Genomic DNA, 14,288 nt, shown 5'->3' with positions numbered 1-14,288 from the left:
GGAAAGCTTACATAAGTTTCACTTCTTAATAAGCATGCCTTGCCCATAAAAGACATGCTAGTCATGGCAATATTTTGTAATAAGGTTTCTTTGTCATAATGTATGTCAGTGTAGTAGTAGTTAGGAAAATTACCGTCCAAGAAACAAGATGCTCTCCCTATATTGAAGGAGATCATGAACCATGTCTATATGACCACTAACTACTCGGCCAACACGGCAAGTCAAACCAACAATCATCCCCTTTCGACTTCTTATTGCAGATATTCTATGCAAGGTACCCTCAATTCCAGCTCTATTGTCCCCTCCAAATTCTCCAACAGCATTTTGCGCTTCCTCTAACTCTTTCATCGATACCTAGCAAAGACGTAAAATTAGCACCTAATAGATCCACAAAAATCCATTTCCAGAATAGATCTGATGGCATGGTTGGAACCCCAAATGAAACCAAATCACCCCTAGTGATGAAGAGAAAGAGAATCATTCGTCTACACCATAAAACCCATATATAAAGGAAAAGGAAACTGTAGAATTAACACTCAGAACTGAATTTCATTTACATCTGTTCTTCTTTTTTTTTTTTTTCCCATGAAGAGATTAATTTACCTTTGTACTCCTCAAATATCGCCCTCCATGCTCATCCAAGTAACGTGCTTCTGGCAAGCGGCCCAAATCCAGTATCACCTGAGTATATAGGAGATCGATCAAACAACCAAGTAATATACTGCAAACCATTATCAAGTGCTAGTCCGGGAGAGGTGAGTTTGGCGTCGGTCCTAATCTTTGGCATTGTTGCGCAAAATGGCTGCCCTCAAGACTCAAACCTGAGCATTTTCCCCAACAGCCCAAATCTTTTACCATTGCTCAACGTAATGGCCCCTAAACTAAAAACTTCAATTGAGAGAATGCAGTATGGGCCCGACATAAAATTTCATGAATAAAAATTGCAGCATAACATCATTAAGTGAATAACTGAACTGTTAAAAAATTGAGTACTGTCTTGTAGTATCTGTCCACTTTTCTAATGATCATATAGGTGTTTTAGCCCGATGAAATGGGACCAAAGTGAGCTATATAAATGCATTTAGAGAGCTTTAGATTTTTTTATTTTTTTTTTTAAACTCTTCCAAGTCAATGGTAGTAGTAGATAATAATTTTTCAGGTTTCAGAGTAGTCACCTCTAAGAGTTGAGATCTTTTGGGTTCATTTTTTAGACTTTCCTGCAAATCTTGAGGAAGAATCTGCAAAAAGGTCAAAAAAGAAGTTGAATTAAATTCCAAATATATATATATATATATATATATATTGATCTTTATTGTAATGATCAAGCAACTAGATACTCAGAAAATAGGGAAAAGAATGATGATAAGGGGACCTTTAAAAATAAGCAAAGAAACAAGTGCCACAATGCAAACAAAAGAATACTCACTTATTTTTCATTCAATGAAGCTGATGTTGGCCTCACAATGCTGTTAGACTGGAATAATAATAGTAAATTACTTGAATGTTATGCAAGAAGGTTCAGAATGAAAATTTTCATCAGTTTAGGTGCTTTCGATCAAGGTAAAGCAATCCAGCCGTTCTTGTTCACAGATATTCTACAAGATTGTTATTGGCCGCTATGGCATCCTAAAGAAATTCTTTTCAAGAAGTTTCAGTTAGAGGGTTAGATTCAACAACGGCTTTTCATCTTAAAAGGGGAAAACTCCAGTTAAGCAACATATATATGTCATCCAGCTATAGAATCTGATATATTTAAGAATATTCCTGTTAAATGACAGCCATTTAAGTTTAAGCCTTCTAGGTCTTCTGTTACTTTTCATATTTCATAAGACTACGATTAAAAGACTGAGAGGCTGAGATTTCCCCCCCTCCCCCCTCTTCCCTTTTTAAGTGCACGAAGCCAGTCTGTCTGGTATCTTTCCCTCTGGTTTTTAATATAAATGAAGCCAGAGATGTCTTGAGCATGCTATTCTTTTGTGAGCTACTCCCAGGACTTTGTTTGCTTCTCCTTCAACATCTCTTGAAGTATGAAGGAAAGTAGGAGTTTTATGTTTACACTTATACTAATGACTTGAAGCTGAAAAACTCAAAAATCAGGTTTAGATATTGCCAACATGAGCTCCAAAAGATCATATTTAAAAATTAAGGGAAGATCTTGGATACCAACAATTTTTACACCTAACGTACGGAATTCATGTTGTTGGTTGTTGGTTGTTGGTTGTTGGTTAAGGAAGAAAGAATTTGGGGGATGGGTAGTAAAATTGGAACTTCACATTTCAGAAATAAAGAACTGCAGTAGTTGAATGATGAAGACACACAAGGTGGGATTAGGGAAAGAAACAGAAATATATATATATATATATATATTCAAATTTCAGATAAAGAGAGAAAGTACAGGTAATGCAGAGCGTAAAATGTTGATTTTTTCCAAGGTTAACTCACACTGAGCTAAGACTACTGATACACCATCAAGAACAAAAACCATAGCTTTCAATTTGAATATCACAGCAAGATAAACAGAGATATAATCAAACATATAAAAGAGAACCATCGGACAACTCATAGAAACCCCGAAATTCAATAAGCAGATAGAGTAGAAATTTGAAAAATAGGGAGGGAAGTAGGTAACAACCAGGAGGCTCAAACTTGAGACCTCCCGTGAGCATGGGTTTTTGCACACCCCAGCTCACCAACTGCGCTACGCAGTTGTTGTTAAATTTGAAAAATATAAGAAAATCCATTGTAGGAAAGCCGTTCAAACCATGAAATTACCCCCAAAAGTGCATGAAGGTCGTCCTCCACAGCTACGGAACCATTCTCTGATGCCAGTGGAACCAAAACGAGGAGATTCCGACTGAAACGCAGAGAAGGATTAAATTTTTGAATGAAGAAATTCTGTTTCACTCTCAAGGGCTTTGAGCGGAATATGAATGAGGATTTGGCGAAGCTGCTAGAGGAAGAGATAGTAGCTCCACTCATGACTCATATCAGTTTAAATGTAAGTCGGTGAACTGAAATCGGTGACGCTGCCGTGCTTGGCTGTTACTTGCGCGCGTTAGAGATAATTTAGAAGAAGTAAGAACTATACCAGGGAAAAGAGAAAAAAAATATATATTTCCTTTCAATAATGCAAAATAAATCACTTATTAACAAACTAAAGTATAAAAAAGGTAGATTACAGGGAAGGTCCCTAAACAATGTGAAGAATATCATTTTGACCCCAAAAAATTTATGACCGTCCTCAAACCTTGAAGTGGCGAGAGCCTCATGCATTAGATCTGTCTTTTTTATTTACCATGAACAGAAAAAATGGAATCATGTTCAACAGAATTAGATTTGATCTTTCTAGTCAAATTACACTTGACAACTACTTATAAAAGAGTCTTATCTTATAAAGGAAGTTGTGAAATTCACAAGTTCTTCATATCAGTTACTAGCTCTGAAGATATTTCAGATTAGCATTGGAGAGGCCTATAAGAACAAAATTAGAGCTTCACAACATAAATACACAACTCAATTACTGTTTTTTATAAACTCAAGACTGCAACAACCGAAATAAGTGACACATATGAAGGATTAAATTCATGGGCTAGTGGAAGATCCCAAAGTCCTTGATCCAGTTTATGAGGGAAGTATATATTTATATTACAAGGAGCTACAATCACTGAAGACACCCGATGTTGATGAGCCCTTCTTTGACTTCCACTTTCCACCTGATTACCATGATGAAGCACACTCAGTGCAATAGTACTCCTAAGGTCTCCATTTCAAAATGATTCAATTCAATTTAGTAGACATGGCCCCAGTTAAAACTTTTGAAAGAAAAATGCTACCTGGTTGCATGGTCCCCTGCATCGGTACGAGGCCAATAAGGAACCGTAGGGGCATCAACATGAGTGGGTATTCTGTATTTCACAGGGACAAGGAAAATCATTCCCCCCCCCCCTCAAAATGTTTGGGTGCAAGGGCCACGCAACCTGTTAGCATTCTTTTCTCCTAAAACTATAAACAACCTTTATGTTGGAACATTTGTTGGAGCACAAAACTATACTAGATCTGTAATTTATGAGTTCGAGACTTGAGCTATCATGCTTTAACCCAATTCATTTTTAGATTTTAAACCAGTAAATCCATGCCCTTTTTTTTTTTTTTTTTTTTTTTTTTTTTTTGCATGATAAATATTATGTAAGAGTTCAATGACTCTTCTGATACTCCTTGAGGGTTTATCAAGACTCAAGAGTATCAGGCGACGATATATTTGTTGTAAAACAATAACACAACGGAATCCCAAGACCTGGTTAATAAGAGGTAAGACATTATAACAAATAGTAGGTCTTCCACTAACCCAAAAATTTATAAGAGCTAGACATTAGTCGATTAAAATTATAGGGAGAGACCTAATTAAATCCTCTCACATTGATATTTTTTTTAATTATTATTAACAAAATAGTATAATAATTTTATCGATGTCTCGGAAGAGACATTAATTTGGGTCAAAACAATCCATTTAAAAACATTTGCCTTTGCCCACAAGAAACCATAGTAGATCCACTGGGCCAGATAAAGTTCTAGGATTGGGCCAACAAGGCAGACGGGCCATACTTCTTGGAAAATAATTAAATTAGCACATAATACTTATGTGACTTAGACAGAGTCAAGGAGACTTATTCCGCTGATCAAGTCCCTGAGCACTCGCCAGTGGGAGCAATGCTAACTGCCTACTCATTCATAGTTTTATTCCTCTCGTTCACTAGAAAACCATCCAAGCCTTCAACTGCAGCATTCCAATCATGTGTCTTACCATGGAGTCTGACAATCCAACACTCAAGATTTAGCAGATTGATCCTCAAAACCTCAAAATTAAAAGCATAGAACTAGGAACTAAGTAGTCCTTACCGTAGTTAGTAAGTTTGAGGACGGAAATAATACGGAAATGGATACGTATACCAATTAAATAAATCATATGATAATAATACATTTCAAAAATTTCGGCGCAATAAAACATGTACGGCAATGATACGGTACGTGTTTAATACGGTTAATCTGTAAAAATCCAGGAGCAAAAATAAGAAACTAAAAATGATTGTTTAAAATTAAATTCTAATATTCAATGCTTTTATGGACACTAAAAATCTTGATACACCAAATTACGATCTTTTGAATTAAACGTTCGGTTTGTACTTCTCTATTCACTTTCTTTTATTTTTCGAAGTGTGCTTGTACTCTTGGAGTAAATATTTGACCTTTTAAAACCAATTTTATCGCATACAATAACATGCATAAAATTCGGTTTGGATTGAAAAATAAATCAGAATTAGATGATGACATGAATAATATATTTCAAAAAAAAAAAATCAATTCTAAACAATAATACCGAATATAAGCTGTCTGTATGACGAGGCATTTCCCCCATTGTTGAGTGTTAACATGGAAATCCACTTCTATTTATTTTGAATGCCCACATAAAATAGTGTTTGATGAATTTTACTGTTAACACCGGATATTCAAAAGGGATCCATGGATCCGTTTGTTTGAGAATTGAGATTAGCCATCAATAATAGAGCATTGACCAGAATAAACAGTACGGAATCCAAACCATTGCGGCCCAACCACCACTTCGACAAGCACTAACTGAATCTCTCATCACCAAATAAAGCTAACGAAAGTAGACGAGAACAAAAATTAAATCCTTTTTCAAATAAAACCAAAAATATCAAAAGGTAAATTGTTTTCCTCACCCATAGAGAAGGATGATTTTCCGGTGATTTTACCACATGATTGGAGTTTTGTGTAATCATCGGAACTCTCATCTCCTATTGTACGAGGTTGAAAACACCCCTCTTTGGATCAATTAGCCCAACCTATGAGAACGAAGAAGAAGAAGAGAGTCATCTACCATGGGTAAAGGAAAACTAATTTCTAAAACAAAACTAATGCAATAATGCATCTTAGTATAAAAATTCCTAAATCCAAAACCCATTAATGAGGAGGAAAAAAAATACATTAGCATGCACTTTCTTACATCTGGACATAGAATGCTATGAAAAGACATTTCTCCCCATTTAATTTTCATGTCCTATGTCACATTAGCGCCTCTTTTATATATCTTTTTTTTTTGTAATTAGAAAAAAGTGTTCCATAGTAATGATCATAGCCCTTAGGACAAACCCTGTAAGTATACCAAGACTCGAACCCACAACTAGTCGACTCGAATAATGATAGATTGAAGGCATTTTCACCACCACTAGGCTTCCAATCCCATTGTTACCTCGTCTATATATCATTTCATATAAAAAACGGACAAAGGGAGGCGCCGCCTTAGTTATTTTAAGGAGAAGAGAAAGTGACTGAGAGAAAAGATTCGTAGTCCAGAATCAATGCCCCATACATCCAAAAGTTGTCGCAATAATTGAAAGCTTAACAGTTTTTGTTTTCCGCCTAACAGAGGAAGAAGAAACAATGGCAAACGTTTCGTTATTCTCCAAGCTCCACAACATATTCCTGGGCTTGTTCATCATCTTCATAATCGATGTGACCCTCTTCATCTAATCCCTTTCATGCTATAACTGGTGGCGCTTCCACAAACGTGGAACCAGAGCCACCGCAAGGCCCTTCCACAAACAAGCAACCAAAGCCACCTCAAGCAGCACCTTATTGGCTTTAATCGACGCTAAGCATCCGGCAATTCGGTACAACGGTGGTGGCGATGCTTGTGAGGCAAAGGAATGTGCAGTGTGTTTGACGAGATTGGAAGATGGCGATAAGATCAGAGTGCTGGAATGCAAGCATGACTTCCATAAAGAGTGCTTGGATCAGTGGTTGAAGAGGGAGAGAGTTACTTGTCCTCTGTGCAGGAGGTATGTGTTGCCTGAAGAGGTCATCCTATTGTGTTCAAACATCAAACACAAGCAATTGAGGAGTGAAGATGAGTTTTATAGGGATGCTCTGTTGTTTACACAGTGATAGCTTATATGAACTGAAATCAGAATTCTCTCTCACGTTCCCATGCTTTGTTCATACTGTACATAAGTGATTTTTCTGGGGCTTTTTTTTTTTTTCAGGGAAGTTCTGTAATCGATTGATAGTTCATCAGAATATCAGATGATGAAACCAAATTAAGTTATCTTCAGTCATTGGCTTTGCTGTTCAGAGTTCGGAATTGAGAGTTTAGATTGACCAAATCAAATAATGGATGATCCATGATTTTGTTTGATACTAGGCAAAGAACACTGGGACTTAACCCAGTGGCAGAGTCTGAATTATTTCTAATTTCCGATAAGGATTGGGCGGCGCCGCCGCGGTCGAATTGGGCGTATTAGCGGATCCTTATCATAATTAGGATAGACCCTATCTGCTAGCTAACGTGATAGCGAAACATGCAAGTGACTGGATCAGCTGCCCTTTTTTCTTTACCCACAAAAAAAAAAAAAAAGGCCCAAACACGAAGCCACCTCACTCTCCTCCACCATTTGCTCCACTTTTGCTCCGTTGATGGCTTCCACCATCAATAGTGCCTGAAGTAATTTAAACCTGTTAAACAGCTCCTAGTGGTTCCTATTCTAGCATGTTCCTCGTTCGGATTTTGGTTCTGGATCCGCTGGGAAACCTGTTCTAGAGCCATCCGTCCATTTCACAATTAGTCCCAAAATCAACAGAACCGTCCCATTTAGTAATGGGAGGGGCTGGTTTTGGTTTTAGGGGATCAGTTTTGGGACGATTCTCAATTCTGGACCCAAATTGACACCCTTGATTTTTCTAATGATCCAAAAAATGCCTAATAGATTTGAAGTGCAACATTCAAATCTAATATTGGGATCAAATTGACACCCAAAACCTTATCCTCGTTCATTCGAAGATCCAAGTTGTTCAAACTAACTTTTGAACAATTTAAAACATTAAATTGATTCATTTCCGAGATGGTTAAGAAGAATTGGAGATTGTGTGGACAGACGCACGATCCCAAGTTCCAACTTGAGATGATGGGGATGCCGAAATTTCAACATTGGATTATTATTGCGGTAAAAAATGTGTAAATGTGTTTCTCAATCTAGAAGGCTCATAGTCTGAAATAGTCTCTCAAACCAAGGTGATGAAAATTTGAGTTTAAGCTATGTAAATTAATTCTTAATCACTTAATTAATTGTCCAATCATCATATTTTAATAATTCATGTATATCCATTATATTTAAAAATAGAAAAACATAACTTGCCCGAACCAGGTCTTACTGGCCGAGTCACCCAGTCTTGTCAATGACAAATCAAATTGAAAAACTTGATTCTTTCAACAATGAAAAAAATAATAAATTTTAATTAGCAATAATCTTTCTTTTAAGTGCTAAGAAATTACAATTAATTTTGTTCGTGCAACCCAAGTGCAAATTTTGTTTGAACCCTATTAGAAGCATATTAAGAGCATGAGACATTTCTTTTCCTTTGTTGTAGGTCCTAAATTGTTACTTATAAAATATGAATTACTGGTTCATAGCTGCATTATCTTTCTTTTCCTTTGTTAGATTCTGGCTCAACTTAATTTTGTTCCATCTATTTGAACAAAATATATGATTCAAATCTAACAATTGTGAAGGTTGACATAACCTGAACACATACAGATCACTTTCCAATTTAAACTTCTTAAAGACAAGTAGGAGTTTTTAAGAATTTTGAAACTACTAAATTTATATATGGTGAAAATGATTCTTACACTCTAGTGGTAGGAAATCGTTTAGTACAACCACTATGTTACAGTCCCATATCAGTCTTATGTAGGATTGATTTCACATCGATTTCACAAGGAATTGATATGGTCTTAGGTCCCCTCATTCTTTCATCATGTAGATAGCTAAGGTGGTTAGTTTATCTTACCATTGGATAGAAATGTCATCATAGACTAGATTGTACACTTATTGAATTTTGGACCTTTATTCAATCAAATATCTTCTTTTATATTAACATGCATCCCCATGTATATCCAAACACATAAACGATATTCTGACCGTTACTATGCTCTCTTCTATAGCCATAAATTTTTCAAAGCTCTATCCCCAAAACTTGGACCTCATCTTGATACGGCAGAATTGGTCACCGAATAAAGCGAGGACACGTGGCAACCGAGGGATGAATGCGTGTCGCCCATCCGATAGAAGGCGCAAGGCTCCAAACCGCGTGAAGGGAAGGTTCCTGAAGGGGCAAGGCTCTAAACCACGTGAGGGGAAGATTCCCGAAGGGGGTTTCCGAAACCCAAGGCCCAGAAACCCTATAAGAGGAAACCGAAAAGGGACCCAGGGAGGTACGCCGACACCCACCATTACTCCTGTGAATACACTGTTCTGCCGGTCACTAACTTAGGCATCAGAGGACTAATCCCAGAGATACCTCCGGGCCTCTGCCTTCTATGCTTGTGCAGGATTAGCTCATAGGGGATTTCGGCAGTAACAGATTGGTGTCGTCCGTGGGAACAACAGTAATGGTGGAGAAAACCTACAATCGTAAGAAAACAAGAGCAGCGCCGAGCATAAACATGGAGGAGGAGAAACCTTCAGGAGGGCTCCCTTCCTCGACGAAAATCGACGAAGAATGAGGAAACGATGATTGGGAAGGTTCCACAAGGAACTAACGTTCTGTCAGATATTCGGTGCGCGGAGATAGTAATCCTCCACCCCCTCCTAGGGAACAGGAATATGTGACAAGGGAGCAGTTCGAAGCCCTTCAGGAGAAGTATGACCGAATGGCCAAGACAATGAAGGAGGTCTCCAAAGCCGTCTCTCAGAAGATCGGCGGAGCAACGTAAGGCCCCCATATCTAGCCAAAGTGCGCTCAAGACGAGGAACGGAGTAGTACAGGATCGATAAGGTCCAGTCAGAATCATCAAAACCGAGTAATGAGGGAAAGCCCTTCACCCAAAGAAAGGACACGACGCCCCACCGAGACCAGGCATGGGGAACCATGCCAAGGAGACGGACAGAGACACGAGGACACGGGGTTGAAGCAGATGATCCTAGACCTGAAAAATGAGATCAGGAAGGTAGCGAAAACCAGATAGGAACTCGCGAGCCAGACCTCACTAATGACACGGCTCTAGTCGATGAGGTTATGAGGGACCCGCTCCCGATTGGTTTTTACCTGCCCAAATATGACACCTATGATGGGTCTGGGGACCCCATCGACCATCTGGAAGGCTTCAAGGCTGCTATGCAGTTCCATCGAATCTCGAAAAACATCATGTGTTGCGCTTTGTCTTTGACGTTCAGAGGAGCGGCAAGGCTGTGGTACAATTGTTTGCCGACGAAATCAATCCACATCTTCAGTGATTTAAGTTACTTCTTCGTGAAGGGATTCTCTAGTAGACAACCCCTTCAGAAGATCACGTTGAACCTGACTAATATCAAGCAACATGAAGGGGAGTCACTGCGAAACTACATGAAGCGCTTCCAGTAAGAGAAGATCACGATCAGAGGTCTGGACCCGAAAGAAGAGTTCACGGCCCTGCTGGGAGGCATCAAGGATAAGGAGCTAAAGAGGTCTTTGATTAAGCATACACCGAGAACCTAGCCGAGTTGAGGGCTCGATGTGATAAGTACATCCAGATGGAAGAAAACCTCAAAGCCGATGAAGAAGCTGAAGAGAAGACACGAAGGAAAAGGATCTCTAGAGCCGATGACAAACCTTTTGAAGAAGGCAAAAGACAAAAGTCTGAACATGGTCGGGCACCCAGTCCACCAAAGATGTTCGAGAAATACGCGCCCCTGAACTGGAAACGAATGGATGTGCTAATGCAGATAAAGGACTCCCCGGACGCTAGAGCCATGAAGTGGCCAGGGAAGATGGGACGACACCCTGAGAGATGTAATATGGACAAATATTGCCACTTCCATTAGGACCACGGCCACGACACCAAAGATTGTTGGCACCTGAAAGGAGAAATAGAAGAAATGATCCGAAGAGGATATCTAGGCCGATTCGTAGACCGCGAAAAGGAGGATGCCCAAGATGGTAATGACTGCAGGGATAACTACCATAGAGATGGCAGAGGCTACCATGAAAGAAGGGGACCAGCCCGCAGAGGCAATCAAGAACGGTAAAGGGACTGGACGTCCAAGGAAGCTGACCATCTCCTCTTAGACAAAAATAAAAACCTAACTAGGGTTATAGCGACAATCTGTGGAGGCCTACCCGCTGGAGAAAGTTCAGTCTCGGCCAGGAAAGCAAAAGCCTATGCGAGAAGCGTGCATGTGGCTGAATGGTTAAACAAGAAGGCAAAGACGAGGATGATTATTTTCTTCTTGGATGATGACCTGGAAGGGGTGCGCACGCCACACGACGATGCCCTAGTAATCACCATGACCATAGCCAATTGCAGAGTAAAAAGGATCTTGGTGGATAACGGCAGTTCAACTGATATCTTATTCCTTGAAGCTTTCCAGAAGATGGGCCTGGACAAGGGGAAGCTGAAGAAGGTCGAACACCCATTGCAAGGATTCTTCGGTGCCCCAGTCAAAGTGGAAGGATCGATTGAGTTGTCAGTAAGAGCTGGCATCGGAAACCACCAAGTAACAGTCATGATCAACTTCCTGGTAGTAGGCATTAGTTCGGCGTACAACGCCATACTAGGGAGAGTTGGTTTAAACCTACTAAAGACTATCGTCTCCACTCCACACCTCAAGATGAAGTTTCCAACCAAGAATGATGTCGGTGAATGTCGAGGCGATCAGGAGGCATCCTAGAGGTGCTACGCCACCACCTTATGGGGAAAAGAAAAGGCAAGTGAGGCGCTCCTGATAGAAGATCTACGCGATGACACCAGTTATCAAAGGGGGGGAACCGGCAGAGGAGCTAATACAGGTTGAAGCCGAAGAGGGGGATAATACTCGTTAATTCTAAGTGGGGGCTACAATACCAAGGCAACAACGAGAAAAACTCATCTCATTCCTCTGAGACAATTCTGACGTCTTCGCCTGGTTAGCCTTGGACATGCCTGGAATAAACCGAGAAGTAATATAGCATCATCTGAGTGTCAACCCGACTAAGAAGCCGGTACAGCAGAAGAAGAGGATCTTCACCCCTGAAAGACAATGGAAGATAGATGAAGAGGTAGAGAAGTTGCTGAAGGCCCAGTTCATCCGTGAAATCCAATACCCTGAGTGGATATTCAATGTGGTGATGTTCCCAAAGGCAAATGGGAAGTGGAGGATCTGCATCGACTTCACCGATCTGAACAAGGCCTGCCCAAAGGACGGCTACCCCTGCCAAAGATAGACCTCATCATCGATGCCATAGCAGGACATGAGGCGCTGAGCTTTATGGATGCGTACTCAGGATACAATCAGATCAAGATGTCCGAGGCCGATGTCCCGAAGACATCCTTCATGATCGAGGGGGGATTGTATTGCTATGCAGTCAAGCCCTTCGGACTAAAAAATGCAGGGGCCACCTATCAAATGTTGGTAAATAAGATCTTCAAGGGGATGATTGGCAAAACCATGGAGGTATACGTGGGTGACATGCTTATGAAAAGCCTGAAGGCAGAACACAATATTCGAGACCTAGAAAATGCATTCCAGGGGCTGAGGCGGTACGGTATGAAGCTAAACTCGATAAAGTGTGCATTCGGAGTAGCATCGGAAAAGTTCCTTGGCTTTATTGTCTCAGAGAGAGGAATTGAAGCCAATCCAATGAAAATACATGCCATCCAAGATATGAGGTCACCACAGAATGTGAAGCAAGTCCAAGAGCTAACAAGTAGAGTCGTCACCTAGGACGGTTCATGTCTCGGTCGGCTGACAAGTGCCTCCCTTTCTTCAAAGCTTTGAAGGGATCCAAAAAGTTCGAATGAACGGAGGAATGCAAAAAGTCCTTCTAACAACTGAAGGAATACTTGGCCGCACCCCCACTACTGATGAAGCCAAATACAGGGGATACGTTGCAGTTATACCTAGCTGTATCGACAGTGGCAGTAAGTGTGGTACTGATAAAGGAAGAAGGAAGACAACAACGACCAATATATTATGTCAGCCGAATGCTTTTGGACTCAGAAACAAGATATAGAAAAGTGGAAAAAGTAACATACACCCTGGTGATAGCGGTAAGAAAGCTGAGTCGCACACGGTGTGTGTGCTCATAGACCAACCACTGAAGAAGATACTACAGAAGCCGGATATGTCTGACCGCCTAGTAAACTGGGCCGTAGAATTGAGAGAATTTGATATACAGTACAAGCCAAGAACCGTAATAAAAGCACAGGCTCTAACGGACTTCATAGCCTAGACAAACACTCCCAGATGAACCCCAGGAGTTTGTCGAGGCTCGGGCAAAATGGACTTGGGCATTGTATGTGGATGGTGCATCCAACAGCGCAGGAAGCGGCGCTGGGATCATACTTGTTAGCCCCGAAGGATTCAAAATCTAGTATGCAAAATGGTTCGACTTCGATGCCTCCAACAATGAAGCTGAGTAGGAATCCCTAATAGCCGAAATAAATCTGGCGCGGGCCTTGGTACAGGAGTTAGTAGTGCAGTAGTGCATAATGACTCACAACTCTTGGTGAGACAGATGAATGGGGACTATGAAGCCAAGGAACAAAGGATGACTGAATACTTGAAGATGGTGCGAGAGAAAGTAACAGCCTTCAAGGAGTTCGAGGTAAGGCAGGTGCCGTGGGTGGAGAATGCCAGCACAGATGCGCTGTCACAATTGGCCACCTCTGACTTCACAGACCTTGGGCGATCGGTGTACTTTGAAGTACTATCCCATCCAAGCACCGAAGAACCCTGGGAGGTATTACCCATAGGTGAATACGGCCCTAGCTGGATGGATACCATAATTGAATACCTGAAGGAAGAAACACTCCCCGAGAACAGGGATGAGGCAAGGAACGTACGAATGCAGTCAGCACACTTCCTTTTGAAGGACGAGACGCTGTACAAAATAGGGTTCACCACGCCGTACCTCAAGTGCCTGAACCCTATCGATGGTGAGTATGCACTCCGAGAAGTGCATGAAGGGATTTGTGCCCAACACTTGGGAGCCCGAGCCTTGGCCTATAGAATGCTGAGGCAGGGCCTATTCTGGCCGACAATGAGGAAGGACGCGAAATCGTTCGTCAGGAAGTGCGTTAAGTGTCAGGTGTTCGCCCCGATCCCCAGGCAGCACTCTACCGAGCTCTCATCCCTATCAAGCCCAATACCATTCGCCGTATGGGGAATAGACATCCTGGGCCCGTTCCCCTGGTCACAAGACAATGAAAGTTTGTAGTGGTGGCGGTAGACTACTTCACGAAATGGGCAGAGGCCAAA

At 40.9% G+C, this 14,288-nt stretch overlaps 1 protein-coding gene across 2 annotated transcripts in view; it reads right to left on the bottom strand.

Moving 5' to 3' along the window:
- The window catches only part of LOC122090422 (uncharacterized protein ycf45), a 7,988-nt gene extending 4,897 nt beyond the window's left edge, over nt 1-3,091 (bottom strand). Inside the window, exons 1-4 of one of the 2 annotated variants that reach the window (XM_042660060.1) lie at nt 2,773-3,091; nt 1,176-1,238; nt 604-681; nt 134-354 (exon numbers count right to left, since the gene is read on the bottom strand). In XM_042660060.1, the coding sequence (XP_042515994.1) occupies nt 134-354; nt 604-681; nt 1,176-1,238; nt 2,773-2,979 (569 nt within the window). In that variant the 5' untranslated portion in view covers nt 2,980-3,091. The remainder of the gene's footprint in view (nt 1-133; nt 355-603; nt 682-1,175; nt 1,239-2,772) is intronic. The other variant, XM_042660059.1, reaches the window with a different exon arrangement.
- Between the last annotated feature and the right edge of the window lie 11,197 nt (nt 3,092-14,288).

The sequence above is a fragment of the Macadamia integrifolia genome, chromosome 2 (genome assembly GCF_013358625.1).
Source record: "Macadamia integrifolia cultivar HAES 741 chromosome 2, SCU_Mint_v3, whole genome shotgun sequence".
NCBI lineage: Eukaryota > Viridiplantae > Streptophyta > Magnoliopsida > Proteales > Proteaceae > Macadamia > Macadamia integrifolia.
This window is presented reverse-complemented; position numbering and strand designations above follow the sequence as displayed.